Genomic DNA, 17,092 nt, shown 5'->3' with positions numbered 1-17,092 from the left:
AACAAAGGAGGTATAAGTGCTGAAAGCCAAATGACGACCCGTCCACTGGCTGCTGAGCCCTTCCTGCTGCCTAGAAACTACGTCGCTCTGTGGACAAAAAGCGAGACAAGACATTTTCTCTGGATCTATAGGACGTTCATGCCTTGCTAGCATGCCTGAACGGGTTCGGAATGATGGTAAAATGCATTCAAGTACAGTACCTCCCCCAAATTCCGAGTTACGTTGAGATATGCAATCCCCAGAGCTTGATGCGATGCGGCAAACATGTACTTTTCAATCATTTACACCCCTAGCAATGCGGGGGAAAAAAACAAATCAAATCAAATCACGGCCAAACAACTTTTGCAGAAAATACAATGCTCAACCGCCTATTCCTTCCCAAACACGTCCCCGCCAACATCCACCTTGCCTACGCTCCAGATCTCCTTCTCGTCCTCCACTTCATCGCCCGTCAGGCCCAGGGTGCCAGAGACACCACCTTCCGCCTCTCTCCTCTCCCTCGCCTGGCTTCCCAGCCTCAGTGCCACACGCTTAAAGTAGTCGCCCATGCTCCTCTTGGTGTTAGCTGGCAGGTTGGCGGCACCGTCGCCTGCGATGAACTTGTCGAAAACCTTACTCTCCTCATCTACCACGTTGAATAGACCCACAAACGCCGCCTCTGCCGCGAGCTTGACCGGGATGACCATATCTCTCACCGATGCAAACACTGGAGGCGCGAGGAGCGGCAGGTGCGGACGGACCATGTCCATGTGCGCGCGCGAGACCGTGCGGATGACGACCAGGGACAGGCGGCGAGAGTCGGCTGGTTCGCCGGGAGGAACCAGGGCTGCAAGAGACTCGAAGATGGCCTTCGTTGATTCGAATGACTTCGGCGAGTCAGACAGGAGGTACTTTCCGGTCGCGAGGATGAAGTTCTCGGCGATGAAGGGCTGCGAAGCGAGTTAGCCTAAGTTTTTTTCTATCAAGAACTCTTCAGGTATCTGGTTATGCTTACCTCCTTGTGAGACATGCCCTGGGTCAGCAGGTCGGGCAAGTCATCAGCCAGTGGGCTTTCCAGCAACAATGATGGCGACTCCAACAGCACTGCGTTGAGCGCCAGCACCGATGAGTGGCTGAAGTTGGTAGTCATCACACGGCTCTTCAGCAGACTCTGAGCCACATCCTCTGGGACATTCTTCAACAGGGCGCCGAGCAGCTTTGCGTTGGTAATTGTCATGTTATCGTCCCTCTCATCGGGATCTGTGTCGATGAGACCCAAGACGGCCGTGCGGGATGATTCACCCATGTTGGCGCCGGCCTTGCTGACAACCTCGTAGAGAGCCTTGAGCATGGCAGTCTTGACACCAGGGTCGGATGTCTTGGACCCAGTGACAAGCTCCGCGACGAGGGGATCGACACGTGGAGTGAATTTGATCAGAGTGCCAAGGGCCTTTGCCGCACGAGTACGGAGCAGCTCGCTAGAGGTATCCGCCAGAGACTTGGCAAAAGTGCGCTGGAGTTGAGGCAAGAAAGGCTTGAGTGCGGTAGGCATCTTCTCCAGAAGGTTGTTGAGGGCCAGGAGAATGGCAGACTTGACGTCGGTGGACCGCTCCGAGACGACACGGATGAGGGGGCCCGTAATCTGTGTGACGAAAGGCTTGAGCGAGGCCTCGCTCGTCCTGTCGACGATGTCTGAGATCGCCAGAGCAGCTGTGGTGCGCTGGTCGGGGGTTCCATTCATGAGACCTTGCAGGAAAATGGGCAGGATAGCGTTGATACCCTTTGGAAGCTCGAAACCTGGGAGGTTAGAGCCAGCAGTGCCGACTTGAAGCAGAGTCTGTCTTGTGGATGGTACCAATGCCTCCATCTCTTCTTTCTTCAGGTGCTTAGTGAACTCGCTCAGAGCGCCCCAAGCTGCCTTGACAACGTCCTTGTCTCGGTCATCGAAAGAGATGAGGAGGGAACGGATAATGTCCTGATTGTAGCGAGAGTAGTCTACATCCGCTTGGGCGAAGAACGTGGCGAGGTGTCGCCCAGTGGACGCTCGCTTTCGGTGGTCCTCGTGTTTCATGAGCTGCAGCAGAACATTCATGGTCGTGTTCAAGCCATCGTACTCGTCGATAGACAAGATGACAGTATCGAACGACTTGTCAAGATCCTCACGCAATTCATCGTCCGTAGCATTGATGATGTTGTCCATGAGCGAGTTGATAATGCCAGGCAGGCGGCGGTTCATAGCCGCGCCAGCCACCTTGGACAGAGACGCCAGTGCCTTCGCATTGAATGCTGAAATTGGAGGGGCGATGAGAGTCGGGATAAGGTTCGGAAGGATGATGTTGGACCGAGTCGTCTCCGTCAGAAGCGTCAAAAGGGCCTGCAGCGCATTGTCCGCATCCTCTTCAGATCGTAGAAGGTTGAGCAAGAAAGGCAAGACTTGGTCAACGGCACGCTTGCCAAGGATCTGTTGCAGCGAATCGAATGCTTCGGCAGCAGCCTCGCGGACTTCCTCGTCTGAGTCGGTAAGTGCGGTCCGGACGACAGAAATCAGCACCTTTTCGTGGTCCTCCAGAGCCTCCTCGGAAGCAGATGCTATCAGCTCCTTCAGAGCCAGGCAGATACCTTGTCTAGCATCAGTATCGGTGGAGATTTGGAGACCTTCCTCGAGAGTTGGCAGCAAGCTTGAGAGCACGCCGTCACCAGCTCGGCGAATAAGCTCTCCCAGAGCGTTGCTGGCGATGACACGGTGCTCCATGTTTGAGCTGCCAAGGCGGCGGATAATGAGCTGGGTGAGGGTCGGTACCAGCTCCTTAAGAGTCTTGGGACTAGACACCAGGGCCTTCCAAACGCCGATGGCAGCAGATCGGACTGCACCAGCCGTATCATTGCGGCAGATGTAAAGCGCGGAGAGGACCTTGTTGCGCTTCTCTTCACCAAGAACTTCACGGAGATTCGCACCGTGCTCGCGGACAGCCTCTTCCTCCATGTCCTCCACATCCTCCTTCCCAGTGATACCTGTAAGGTTGAAGAGAAGATCTCCGACCAGTTCAACTGAGCTGAGACGAATCCTGTAGCTATCATCGGCGAGACCACGTTCGAGTTCGGGAAGCAGTAGATCTACAGCACGAACAGCGAAGTTCTTGACAAGCAGCCTACCAGCACGCAGTGCCGTTTCGCGGATCGATTCGACTTCATCTGCCAGACCAGATAGGATAGGTGGGATGATCTTGCCGAGATAGTTGGCAAAGCTGTTTCCAAAGCATACGGGCAAGAAGATGAACAGGGACATGAAACCTTCCCTGATAGCAGACTTGGAGGAATCGACATTTTGCAGGATTGTGGGTAGTGTCTCCTCGAGCCTCGAGGTTCCCAATCCAGCCAAGACTTCGGACAAGGCTTGCGCCGAACCAAGACGGTCGCCGGCACCAGTGTCGGATTTGAGAGTCTGCATGAGTTGAGGGATGAGGTCTGGCAAGGCGTCCTCTCCGAGTTTCTCGACGAGTGATCCAAGAGCTCTCGAAGCAGTAGCCCGAGTTGTGGGTACAGGATCGACTATGGCCAGCTTCAGACCTGCGACCAGGACAGGGAGATGGGCAAGAATGTCCTTCTTCTCGGTGAGATGCGCCAAGCTGCCGATAACCTGGGCTGCCTTGCGTTTTGTGTTGGACCTGTCTGCTAGACCACGCTGCAAGATACGACTGACGAGGGCCAGGGATGGCGCGTCCAGATAATGAACGAACTGTACTTTGATAAGCGAGTCCAGTGCATCGTCAGTGTATCTGGTAGGGTCGCTCAGGGCCTTGAGAAGGATGTCGACAAGACTCTTGACTTCCGGGTTGTTGATGACCTCACCGAATCTCTTCAGACTCTGCTTGGCACCAGAACGGACCTCCTTGTGACTGTCGTTTAGCACCGCAGTGAGTGGTGGGATGATCTCAGGCAAGCTATTAGCCAGCTGCTCTGGGTCCAGGTAGGCCATGGCTCCGAGGAGATCACAGGCACCCTTCTTGCTTCGCCATTGATCATCTTCAAGACCGTACAGAAGAGTGGGCAAGATCTTCTTGACACCATAAGAACTCAGTTGGGCGAAGCATGCTTTCGCGGCCGCCAGAGAGGCGTCACGAACATTCGCGTTTCCATCGCCAAAACCAGTGAGCAGCTGCGGCACTATTTGAATGACGTACGGCTCGAACAAGCGTCCAAGAATGGTCGACAGAAGCTCGTATGCTAGTAACGCAGCCTCCCTTTGATTGACTTCTTTCTTGTTCTCACTTGCACCCTTCAGAGTGCTCATAATCCGGTAATCCTTCAAGGAAGTGATTCCCCTTCCGAGGACCAGACCAGCAAGACCGTAGGCGGCACCACGTTGTTCGGCATACTTCTTGGAGGTGAGAAGAGTCTCCAGAACTTGGTCAAAATACTTGGACGATTTATCACCACACGTTCGGACAAGTGGCGGCAGACATTCGGCCACAGCGTATTGCACGGTTTCGGACGGTGTGTTCAGCGTGGCCAGAAGTCGTTCAATGACAGTAGCGATCTTCTTGTCGCCTGGCTTCAGATGACGAGCAAGTGTACCATACATAATGATCACTGCCTCGTTCACTCTGTCACCCGCTTCTGAGCCTCTGTCTGGGACCTCCAAAGTCTGCTCAAACGTCTGCATGAGCTTGTCCAAAATTGTCTTTCCGTGAATCGTGATGGCATTGTTCGCAGCCTCCAGCATTTCGCTTCTGACTGCAGCATTGCGATCCCCAAGAGGGCCCTGCTGGATCAGGAATGAGAAGAAGTCGTCCAGCTTCGACTTCTCCAGGTGGGGCGCGAGCTCTTTGAAAGCGACTGCAATGCCATGTCTGGCCTCCCAGGGATCGGCCAAGTCCATCTTCTTGGGCATGCCAAATGCATCCAGTTCCTGCTTCCGAGGCTTGGCCAACTCAACGTAGGACGTCCGAAGCTGCTCGAGCACTCCCTGCATCGTTGACGGGTGGGCGTGGACCGCTTCAGCCAGAGACCTTGCAGCGGCCCGACGAAGCTGGCCGTCCTTGCTCTCTACATATGAGAGAGTCTTGAAGGGGACCTCGGCCGACACTTGGTATTCGCTTTCCTGCCAGATTTCTTTACCGAACTCTTTGTTTTCGTCGATGTCGTCGTGGCAGGCCAGCCAGATCTCTTCTGAGAATCCAAGTTCGGTCATATCTACCTCGGCACTTATGCTCTGGAGAACAGTAGTTCTCACTGATGTTTGTGGAACGATTGCGCCACGGCAGAGAACACCAAGCTCGTCATGACTGATGTTCGGCGCAATGCAGCGCACAAGATCCGCAAAGCAGTCTTTTGCGATCTTGTAATGCTGCGCATATTGTTGCATCGAGAAAATGAGCGCGGACAACAGTTCGGCTCGAGGCACCGTCACGTCTTCGCAGACATCTGTGTGAAATTGTATGAACTCAATGGCCAACACCAGTTGCGCATCACGATCATCCGCTGTGGCACCAAAGCCGCCCTTCCGGATTACGGAGAGTATCAACGGCAGAATGTAGATCAGCGACACGGTGTCGAAGGGCCGTTGCTCCCCTGCAAACCTCAGGCGATACAACACGCGGGTGACAAGGTCCTCGAAGCTCTCCTGCGTCAAGTTTTCGGGAAGCGCGCTGACCTCGTGGGCTCTCAAAGTCGCAACACCAACGAATGGTCGCATAGAGCCCAGCCTGTCTGAGATCCTCTGAGCCAACGCGATGTAGGCTAATGGTGCAGCGTCTCCTGTGATCAGGCCTGCACCCGCATCAAGTGCTTTTAAGAGCGAATCAACAGCCGTGCCCATCCAGAGAGACGCATCCGTGGGTGGGCCGGTAGCCAGGGCATGAACCACTCCTATACCTCGCAGCAGTTGAGCAGCAGCTTCCTGGACCCTCTCTCGGATCTGTGACTCCTTCTTGAGCTGTGCATTGACCTTTGCTTGCTCCTCGGCGGTAAGCTTCTTTTGTAGACCCTTCTTGGCTGCTAATTGGGCCCTCAACTCTTCTTCCCACTTGAGAGTGTCGTAGTCTTTTTGGTTCTTGTTTGGCACCTCATTCGCCTTCTTGGCCAAGACATCGACGAAGGCCGTCCCCTCAGGCGTGCGGAAGATAGCTGCTTCCATGGGACCAATATCCTCAAGCTTGGCCACATCCAGATCTTTTCTGATCAACTCCTCTATGCGCGGCGTTATAGTGTCCGGTGCAACAAACGCGAGTTCAGCGGCAGCATCATAAGAAGCTTCCTTGACAGAGAGCTGGTCGAGGATTGTTAGCCATCCATTCTAGGTTAACTTGTCATGCGGGCTTTTCTTACCGGCTGGGAGAAGTCGGAGTGTTTGACGATCTCTTCTAGCAGAGTTTTCTCATGTTTCTTTGTCAACTCACCCGGATCTACTCCGGTTCGCAGGCATATCTCAATCCATGAGATGCGAGGTATGAGACGAGACCTTGTGAAGACGAGTATAGAGCACAGTTGCTGCTCAAGCTCTTCCTGGCTGAGAGCTACAGAAGCTCTCTGCAGGTCCGCTGGGACTACGCAAATTGATCTGAGAACCGTATGCAGGTTGCTATTGTCGATCTTTGCCAGTACTGGGGCGCTCTCCTTGTCGGTGGTTTCGACACCCTGGATCCAAGACCAAATTCCACCAACAACAACGCCTGCTACCTTGCCTGGCGCAGCGAGATACAAGGTAGAAAGTTGGTCGGCGGCTTCTTTTCGAAGCTGGGGGCTTGCTGTTGTTGAGCAAATGAGATAGAAGAAGGCATGAGCCCACGCAGAACCAATGCCCGAAGAATTGTCAGCGGGTAGCGAAGGAGCAACGGCTGACAACGCTCTAAGAAGCCACCGCGCATCATCGTCCGACGAGATCTTCGTATAGACACGGGGGTTAAGGAGGAATGAAGGCTTGGGCTGAAACTCCAGGCACTGCTTCGAGACGGAAAACTTTTTTGACAAAGCTCTTAACTTCTCGTTGCTCTCATCCTTGAGAATGAGAGGCGCAACCGCACAGACAACGTAGGCCGCTATGATTGTACCATCCTGTGACGCTTTCAAAGAGTTTCCAATCACGTCGTTAAAGCTGTCCAAAAGAGCAGGCAGAGTCGACTCGGCAAATTTGACGAAAGCCGATGTTCGTGTGTCATCAGACTTGAACGAATTCAGGATGTCTCCGGCGTTCATGTTCCAGATGCGACGTGAGGTCAGCTTCTTGTCAGCAAGGCCCTTTGAAAAAGCATCGGTCACGGCTTTGGGGAGCTCTGATTCCTCAGCAAGAAGGGCTTTCACAGCCCTGCTCAGGGCCGACGCCTCAGCATTCAAGGCCGCTTCGTTGCCTTCCTTCCCAATCGGTGTAGGCAAGGCGGCGACGATCTTTCCGGAAATCCCTCCAGATACAGGCAATGCAAGCAGAAACTCGCAATGCAGGACTCTGTGATCAGGCGATGCAAGCTTTCCTGCCTTGAGTGGCGCAAGAATGTCGTCGGCGACCTTTTCCATCACGCCGGCATCACGGCAACGTTCCGCGATCACGCGGAAGGCGTTCACAGAGCCTGCGCGGATGACTGCGTTGGACGATTGGAGATTGGACAGAAGCGGCTTGAGCAGGTGTCCGTGTAGAACGTTGGACAGATCCCAGTCGGTCGGTAAGCTCGAAATCAAAGGAGTGATGAGGTCGTTCAAAACCACCTCGGGGGCCCGCAACAGCCCCTTTTTCAGCGACGCAACCACCTCCTTCTCAAGCTCCTCGGGGGTCACGAAGTCGGAGAAGAAGTCGCCTAGGCCGGCGGCAAGATATTTCGGAACTGGAGACTTGGAGCCGACGATCTCTCGCGTATAGAAGGTGAAGTATTCAGACTTGAGCTTCTCCAGGATTGGCTTCGATTCAGGTTGCCGCGAGCATACTCCTGCTACGACGCCGAGCATGATTGCGTTCTTGGGCGCGGGTTGGGCAGCCTTTGCGGACAGCGACTGGACAGACTCGGTGATTGTCTTCTCTCTGTTCTCGGACGCGGTGAACAATTTGCGGTAGCCACGCCTAGTCACCACAAGAGCCGAGTGGGCGAGTCCAGCCTTGGCTGTAGGAGAGCAGCATTTGTCCAAAGCCTCAGCCGTGGCCAACGTGATTTCCTTGCCGAACTTGTCCCAGAGAGGCGTACCAGCCAGGTTTTGCACCAGGATGCTGCACCATTCAACCAACACAAACGCATTGCTCGGAGCAATGCCGGCCTTGGGGCTTTCTCGTCGGATCGCGGCCACGAGAGGCTCCAAGAGTTCGGCATCCCCCTCCTTGCAGATAGATACGAGGCATTGTTGCACAGCCAGACGTGAGGCCCTGTCGCGGTAGAAGGAGTGCGTCCAGAACAAGAGCTTGAGGAGCTGCAATTGTATTTGTTTATCGAGAGCTACGAACGGGGCGGGCGTCAGCTTGGGCTGTCTCGAGCACGGATGGCGTGCTAAGGAAAGGTTGGCTGGGATATACCGTTTTGAGAGAGTTTGTCGTCGACGGCTCGCAGTGAAGCGATTCTAGACGAGGTCGAGGAGGATGTCAGGGCGGCCCTGGTAGCCTTGAGGTCAAGGGCCGGGGCGGCGCCGTTCACAGCGACTTCAGTCATGTTGGGCAGAGGCTGGTGTGCGCGTGCGCGTGCGCATGGCGCAGCGGCCAAGAGGGAGAGGGAGGAGAAAATGGGACAGCAGACGGCAGGAAAACAGACGAGGGCTCTCGAGAATTGGAAAAGGAGCTCAGTCCATACGAAGGGGGGTGTCTATCATACGGTCGTCCAACATGAACTCGCTCAACTCGTGTGTGTGTGCCTCGCTTCGTCCCGTGCCAGCTATCGAAGCTCAAGTTCAGTCCAGGTCGGTCGATGCCATGCCTCGCCGAAAGACTCAGCCGCCAAGACCTCAGAGCACTTGGTGGGGCAGCTCCAGCCTGCAGGGCTTTCGGCAGGGCCTCTCTACACTAGCCTACACAGTACCCTGCAGGCTGGCTGTCCCGGCGGCAGGCGGGGTTCACAATCTTTTTCTGGAGCTGCATCCTGGTCGCACTTCGAACCAGGGGCATGTCATCTATCCACACACCCACCCATCCCATCCCACTCTGCTCCCAACCATGGGCTGTTGACTTAGGCTTCTTTCTTTCTTGCTTTGCTGGACCCCTTCCATTTCACCTCACTCTCCGCCTTCTGCCGTCTGCCCTCTGGCCGTATCTCTGACTCTACCTTCCTTCCCTTGCCTCCGCGTGGGGTCCTTGCATTCGTTAAATCCCTCTGCATGTGCTTGCCCGGCTGATTTTTAGTGCAAGAGTGCAACTATGGCTGGAGCCAAGAAGAAGAAGACCAAGCCCGCCGCCAATCCTGCGAGGGGCTATGCTACCACGTCTGTCGTCTCCAAGACAAGAGTTGAACCGACAGAAAACGCTTCCGAAGTCGTAAAGAAAGGCACAGATACCCCTGGCAAAAAGCCCAGCAATGTGCCGCAACATGCGGCAGCCGAAAACGACAAATCCTCGGGCGCCGCACAGAAGAAGCCGGAGCTGACCCCAGAGGAGTTCGAGAGGCAGCTGGAAGAGTCAGAACTTCAGATTCTTGTGGAAAAGTTTGCCCAGAAAACTAGACGCGATGCTCAGCGCCAGAAGCAAAGGCTGGAGACCGACCGTCGCCTGCTTCGGGGTCAAGCCGAGTCCGTCAACGCGAAGAAATGGCTGCCCCAGGAGCTCATGGATCACATCCTAGATCTCATACAAGCCGAGGGTCGTTTTTCTGCTTCCAGCTCGACATCTGACGGGACCAGTGGGGCAAAGATGCTCTCCGAGGAGGATCTGACCATAAAGTTGTGGGCGCTACAACAGACACTGAAGGCCGCAGGATTCCCCGAAGGCAGGATACAAGATGCGCTCCAGTACGTCCTGGACATCTCTGCGAATATCACCGGAATAAACAAAGATTCTATATGGGGTTTGGAAGAGGCCATGGACTGGTTCGCAAGAGAATGCACTCTTGACGAATTGCCCGAGTATGACATCCGCCGGCGGCCAGGTGCTACCCCAGCCGATTCACCACTGCCGTCTGGAGCAACCACTCCTCTCCTCCTCGAGCCTGAGGCCCTGCAGCAGGCGAAGAAGAAGAAGGGTGGTTCCAAGACATCACGGTCGCCTGGGACAATCTCTCCGAAACGACAAATCATCACGTATGACAGCGATATAGAGCCCGACGATCTCGTTCCTGTTTACCTGTCTGCCAAGACAGACCTCTTTACGATTCAACGGCCGCAAAGAGATACCGGCAAGAAGGGGCGAAAGTCCGGCCAGCAGCTTCAAGCGCCTCCGGCAAATCAAGACTCGCCCGACGGTTTGGAGGTCGCAAAGCTCCTCGCCAAGATAGACCGAATAGAGAAGGACCCACTATTTGACGCGGGTCTGGCCAAGATGCAATGGGAATCGAAGCGGATAGAGCTGGAGAGGGACTACGCCGAGGCCAAGAAACTCAAAGACGATGCCGAGTCGTCACCAAAAGCAACCGTAGACACGCAAGTCGAGCAAGAGTCCACGCCATCGCCTGGCGAAGGTAACGGCGACGAAGAAGAAGATGACGACGACGACGAAACCACAAAAGAAGCGAAGAGGATTGCGGCCGAGATGCTCGCTCAGGACGAGGATGACGAAGACCAGGCTCTCTCGGACCTTTTCGCAGCCCTCCCTACCAACGAAGTAGACGCCACGACGGGAAAGACTAACACGGTCATAAATAACAGCGATGGCTCGAAAATCATCGTCCGGGATTTTGGCAAGTGGTCAGGCATGAACCCGATGAGGGTGCTGGAAGAAGCCTGTCGATCCCGAGACGCATCCTCAAGACTATCCTACATCAAAGTCTCAGAGACTGCATTTGCCCACAGACACCTTCTGAGTATATCATGGGCCAAAGCCCAGGAACTGTTAGCCGAACATGATGTCCCGGGCGTTGAAGCTGCCTCATCGCCAAACAAGTTTGTGTTCAAGATGACGGAGATAGCAACCCCTGACGAAAAGCAATCAGAAGCATTCATCGCTACTGCCGCTCTTTTCCTTGCCTTTGGCTCGTCCACAAAAGACGAGAAGGTGTCTCTCAAATTGCCGCCTCAGTGGCGTGACCTCTGGAATGAGTACGCCGAGGCCAAGAAAACACATGCGGATGCGCAGGATCGTGCTGCCATAAAAGAGCTCCGAGACCTGGTTCGCAAGCGACGTGACCAGGAGGAGGAGGATGGTGTGCTAATACAGGGTGCCTTCCGCGGCCGGAACAACGGCCGCAATGGTGGTGATTCCGCCGACGTTCTTGCTGAGAAGCGGATGTCTGGCGGTGACCCGGAGTACTATCAAAACATATGGCAGAAAAAGAGCAGCACTCCAAGATATCAGAAAATGTTGCAGTCCCGCATGCAGCTCCCAATGTGGAACTTCCGACAGCAGGTTGTGGAAGCAGTCGACCGCGAACAAGTCGTCATCGTCTGTGGCGAGACGGGATGTGGCAAGAGTACTCAGGTGCCTTCTTTTCTGCTGGAGCACCAGCTGTCTTTGGGCAAACCATGCAAGCTGTATTGCACGGAGCCCCGACGAATTTCGGCTATATCTCTAGCTCGCCGGGTGAGTGAAGAGCTCGGCGAGAACAAGAATGATATCGGCACGTCGCGATCCCTAGTAGGATATTCGATCAGACTCGAGGCCAACACTTCGAAGGAGACACGACTCGTCTTCGCAACAACTGGAATCGTTATGAGGATGCTCGAAGGCTCGAACGAGCTGCGCGAGATCACACACCTGGTCCTCGACGAGGTCCACGAGCGATCTATTGACAGCGACTTCCTTCTTATTGTCCTCAAGAAACTGATGGCGAAGCGGAAGGATCTCAAGGTGGTCCTGATGTCCGCCACCGTTGACGCGGAGCGCTTCTCGAAATACTTTGGTGGCGCAACTGTACTGAACGTGCCTGGGCGCACGTTCCCTGTTAAGGTTAACTACCTGGAGGATGCCATTGAGTTGACAGGGCACACTGTCGATAAGCGTGTCAAGGAAAAGCTGATAGATCTCGACGACGACGAGGCAGAAATCAGCGAGCCAGACAGCTCTACCAAACCAGATCTCATCAAGACCCTACAGACGTACTCGACGCGAACTCGCAATACACTATCGCAGATCGACGAGTACCAAATTGATTTCGAGCTCATCGTTCAGCTTATAGGGCGGATCGCGGTTGACCCCTCATACATCAATTACAGCAAGGCCATACTTGTCTTCTTGCCCGGGATTGCAGAAATCCGGGCACTCAACGACATGCTGCTGGGTGACAGGTTCTTCCAGCAGAATTGGCTCGTCTATCCTATGCATTCTACCATCGCTTCAGAAGAGCAAGAAGCTGCTTTCTTGATACCGCCCCAGGGCTACAGGAAAATTGTACTTGCTACAAACATTGCCGAGACCGGAATCACGATTCCAGATGTCACGTGTGTGATAGATACTGGCAAGCACCGCGAGATGCGTTTCGACGAGCGGCGTCAGCTGTCGAGGCTGATCGATACGTTCATCTCCAGAGCGAATGCCAAACAACGCCGCGGACGGGCGGGTCGTGTGCAGGAAGGTCTTTGCTTCCACTTGTTTACCAAGTACCGGCATGATACCATAATGAGCGACCAGCAGACGCCGGAGATGCTACGACTATCATTACAGGACCTGGCAATCCGTGTCAAGATATGCAAAATTGGCGGCATTGAGGAGACCCTCAGCGAGGCACTTGATCCACCTTCGTCCAAAAACATTCGCAGAGCTGTGGACGCTCTGGTTGATGTTCGTGCGTTGACTTCCGGGGAGGAGCTGACCCCATTGGGCCAGCAGCTTGCACGACTGCCTCTGGATGTCTTTCTAGGCAAGCTCATCCTAATGGGCACCGTCTTCAAGTGCCTTGACATGGCCGTGACGGTAGCAGCGGCTTTATCCTCCAAGTCACCGTTCGTCGCGCCTTTTGGACAGCGTAGTCAGGCGGATACGGTTCGTCTGGCATTTCGCCGTGGAGACTCCGACCTTTTGACAGTGTATAATGCCTATCTTGCTTGGAAACGAGTCTGCCAGTCCTCCGCGTCGACAGGCGGCCAGGAGTTCCAATTTTGCAGAAAGAACTTCCTCAGCCCGCAGAATTTAGCCAATATTGAGGACCTGAAGGGCCAGCTACTGGTCTCCCTCGTCGATTCAGGTTTCCTGCAGCTCACGGAGGAAGAGCGTCGCAACCTGAACCGCATACGCTACTCTTCCGGCTCTGGAGGACGGCGACGAAACCAGGCCTTCTTTGATCTTCCGCAGCGGGTCAACATCAACAGCAATAATGACATCATATCCCAATCGGTCATCGCCTGGAGTTTCTATCCGAAGCTGCTTGTCCGAGATGTGCCGGGCGGAAAGGGGTTGAGGAACGTGGGCAACAACCAGTCTGTCAGCATGCATCCAACCAGTGTCAACAAAGGGCACAACGAGTTGCGGTGGCTGAGCTACTACCACATAATGCAAGGCAGCAGCAAGTGAGTTGTTCGGTTCGTTTGTCGCTCCAGGGCTTGAGGCTAATTTGTATACGCAGGTTTACAAATGCTCACGAGACAACCGCTGTTGAGGCTTTTGCAATCGCCCTGCAGTGTGGCGATGTTCGCGCCGATGTAAGTACCCGTCCGACAACGATTCCGACGATTTTGAGCTAACTTTGAGAAGATGTACTCAGGTGTCCTCGTCCTCGACGGCAACAGGGCTCGCTTTGCCATCCCCGACTGGAAAACGATGCTGGTGATCAAGGTTCTTCGCACGCGGCTGCGCGATATGCTGACTAGGTCCTTCAAGAACCCAGGCAAGCTACTCACAGCGCAGCACGAGAAATGGATGAATGTGTGGCAAGACATTTTCTCGCAGGAACAGCTCTTTCCTGACAAGAGCACCGGTAGTGTAGCGGGTGGAGGTCGGAGCTCGGCTTAGGGAACGTTCTGTCCTCGACCCGGTGCAAGCCCTTACAAAAGGAGCCGGGGTGGAGTGGTGTTCAAGTATGGCCAACGTTATTTGGAAGGTGGTCAAGTGATGGACAAACTGTAGTCCGCATGAAAAAGTTCAACAGAAACGGAGACCGAGACACGCATTGAAAGATGCACTTGAGTTCAGCTCACCAATCATTCCGCAATTGGTGACATGCCCAAGCCTTCCGAGGAGGAAAATTGGCAACATGTCGACCAACACAGGTATGTAACGCGCAGATGGGAATTGAAGCCCACGGCTGAAGCAGCCTGAGTTCGGCGTTGGAAAATCAAACTGCACTGGCGTCGGGGCTCCGGCCGGAATGGGGGCCGCGCCTCAACTCCGGCCCTTTTTGCGGTCACTTGCTGCGCCTCTGGTCCGTCATCCAAGTCGTCAGCCCGCCCACCACGTTTCCAAACTCACCGAGACAATAAGCTCATCCAGTGATGACGTCCTACTTCTTTCTCTCATTTTCGTTGTTTCGCCCAATCAGCAAACGGTCAATTGCTTCTTCTCGGAAAGTCTAGCAGTGGCCACGCGGCCTCGACAGAAGAAGAGCATTCAGTCTTCTGGCTGTTTCCATATATTGCCAGATATTCCACAATATTCGATGATGCTTTTGCTTCATTCAGGCGGTCTTGGTTCTTTCCACCGGGGCTGCATTTGTCTACTGACCACTCATTCACCAAGCGCGCCGTTGTTTCTCCCAGAGACAACCGGACGGCCGTTGCAATGGGCCGGACCCGGGCCAAGGACCAACTCTACCTGACAGCTCCCCGTTCTGTATCATGGAGGCGGCCGTCTCACGGCGGCCCGTACGACCAGCCATGCCTCTCCTCAACACTCCGGCTCCGGCCACATTTGAAGCTCCCATGTGACTCGCGGCCCCTGAGGCTTGGGCATACCACATACGCGCAATCTGTGTTCCCAAGGCAGCCACGACGTTCCCGCCGTCCTGAGACGGCATTCGAGCGAGAGCCCGTTTCGACCCTCAGTATCACGGGGCTTGGCTTCCGGGTGTCTACAAGGGCTTCTGTTGGGCGTCGCGTGGCTCTGGATACACAGGTCGAGTTTATACTTAAGCTGCTGGCTGTTGGCATTCTCAGATCATGTTTCTCACATCTCCATCCACCAGTCTCCTTCTATTCCATCACTACTACTCTTCCACATACAGGCCGGTCCTTTCCGATACAGCAACAACTTCAAATCCCACACCAAAAAAAAAAAACACAATCCGCAAGATGCACTTCACCTCAGCCATCGTCCTCGCCCTGGCAGGCGCCGCATGCGCCGCCCCCCAGACAGAGAACAAGCCCCGGCAGCAGCAGGGCCAGTTCTCGGCCTCGGACCCGAGCTTCCTCGCCCTCATCCCGGAATTCGGCGTCGAGCAGGGCGTGAACCCGACGGGCACGGGCGACTGCGACGGGTTCAACGCGGCGCAGAACAAGGTCGTCAAGATCAACTGCGAGAAGTGCCCGCCCCCGCGCGACGCCTACGTCGCGCAGCTGGCCGAGGACCTGAACGCGGGCAACGTCTTTGGGTCCCCGATCACCTTCAACACGGACCCGGCCACCGCCAACGACCCGCAGGCCAACAAGGACCGCGCCACCGCGTGCCTCACGGTGCTGCAGAGCTTCTACGGCTCCAAGGGCGTCGGGTGCCCCGCCGTCGCGGCGCCAAACATGGCTAAGCAGCAGAACACGGGCATCAGGGACGACCAGCAGTTTATCCCCCAGGCGGGCGGTGCTTCGACGAGCTCGGCTGCTAGGAAGAGGAGGGGCATCTAGGTTTTTATCATGTCACATATGACGACTTCATTTCATAAACCCTACCCCCTCTTGACCGCCCGGCGTAGGAGCAGAATATCATGTGTTGGTTGGGGGCTGTGGAATACAGCAGAACATGCAAGGAATTTGGGCTCAATGAGATATACGATAGTGCATCAAAATTTATTCTCCAATGCAGTGCTACGATACGTTTCTTTCTCGTCACATGGAGAGCAGGCTGCGAATATGATGTCTGGGATGGGTTGTATTGCGCTGAAGAAACTAATGATCCGCTGTGGTATCAAGCTGCTGCCAGTGCATACACGTCTGGTGTCCGGTGCCCAGAGTGTGTTGGTCTAAAATTTGTGGATTAGTAGAAGGTGAACAAATCGGCACTCTCCAAGTCTTCCATTCTACAATACGGCTTTGGTCCTCCATGTCGCTGGACGTGGACTAAAAGTTCCAGCAGCTCGTCAGCCAACCGGGTGGTCTCTTTTCCAAACAAGCGCGGAATGTGTTGGTCGGTATTAGACACAAGCCAGTGCCTCATCTCGGGACTGTCATGGCATCGATTGGATAATGCACGCCCGGCCTGCTCTGCCCGGACGAGTATCGAGAACCATGTGAGCTCGGCATTGACATCCCAAGCATCGTCATGTTCAAGATTAAATGGGATACTTTCCCAAAGCGTGTTCTGCAGCAGCGGCGGGAGTCTTAGTCACTGTCACGCTTGGGGCAGATTTTCTTCAGGCCAGGCTGGACGATGTTGCTTACCAGGGTTGTGCCAATATGCTGCCACATTTTGAAAACGTGGTTGTTGTTGACAGGAGGAGAGCTAACAAGTTGATCTGCGTTGTTGAACATGAACACATGATTGATGAGGTGCTCAAACAAGTTGGAGAGGACGTAGCACAAGGCGTGCCACCTCCAACTCGTGTTTTGCAGTGGCTCCCTACTCAAGATGGATTCGGTGAGGGCTTTTCTGGTCGGTTCAGGTCCGTTGACTTGGTGTCCGTTGACTTGGTGTCCGTTGACTTGGTGTCCGTTGACTTGGGGTCCGTTGACTTGGGGTCCGTCGACTTCCATTTCATGGACTTCTTGTTGTGCTTGTTCTGGGTCCATTCTTGCGATTCTGCTCTGGTGTGGCTGGCCTTTGGTATGATGATCAGTATGTATCAACTCGTTGCGATGAATGAATCTGATGTCTTGTTCGATATTGACGATGAGAATTGCGAATCAGGCAGAGAAGTCGCTCAAGGCTTGTGTTTGTTTATCCTTGAAGACGGTGGGTCAAGCTTGGAAGGGAGTCAGGGCCGAA

At 54.6% G+C, this 17,092-nt stretch overlaps 3 protein-coding genes across 3 annotated transcripts; 2 read left to right on the top strand and 1 right to left on the bottom strand.

Moving 5' to 3' along the window:
* Window positions 1-164: 164 nt before the first annotated feature.
* On the bottom strand, window positions 165-8,842 carry KVR01_001921 (uncharacterized protein). The gene is made up of 4 exons (XM_044793854.1): window positions 8,471-8,842; window positions 6,307-8,393; window positions 995-6,247; window positions 165-929 (listed from the first exon to the last, which is right to left on the bottom strand). Exons 1-4 carry the CDS (start codon window positions 8,601-8,603, stop codon window positions 369-371), a joined length of 8,034 nt encoding a protein of 2,677 aa, XP_044649876.1. The 5' UTR covers window positions 8,604-8,842; the 3' UTR covers window positions 165-368.
* Window positions 8,843-9,301: 459 nt separating this feature from the next.
* KVR01_001672 (uncharacterized protein) lies at window positions 9,302-13,975 on the top strand (the record flags this gene model as incomplete). Its single annotated transcript, XM_044788072.1, has 3 exons — window positions 9,302-13,533; window positions 13,590-13,665; window positions 13,718-13,975. The coding sequence occupies 3 exons, from the start codon at window positions 9,302-9,304 to the stop codon at window positions 13,973-13,975; spliced, it is 4,566 nt and encodes a 1,521-aa protein (XP_044649627.1).
* A 1,274-nt stretch (window positions 13,976-15,249) lies between these two features.
* On the top strand, window positions 15,250-15,795 carry KVR01_001814 (uncharacterized protein; the record flags this gene model as incomplete). Its single annotated transcript, XM_044792082.1, has 1 exon — window positions 15,250-15,795. The coding sequence occupies one exon, from the start codon at window positions 15,250-15,252 to the stop codon at window positions 15,793-15,795; it is 546 nt and encodes a 181-aa protein (XP_044649769.1).
* Between the last annotated feature and the right edge of the window lie 1,297 nt (window positions 15,796-17,092).

Source organism: Diaporthe batatas (assembly GCF_019321695.1).
Source record: "Diaporthe batatas strain CRI 302-4 chromosome Unknown Contig00002, whole genome shotgun sequence".
In the NCBI taxonomy this organism is placed as follows: domain Eukaryota; kingdom Fungi; phylum Ascomycota; class Sordariomycetes; order Diaporthales; family Diaporthaceae; genus Diaporthe; species Diaporthe batatas.
The sequence above is the reverse complement of the archived record's forward strand: the minus strand, read 5'-3'. Positions and strand labels throughout refer to the sequence as shown.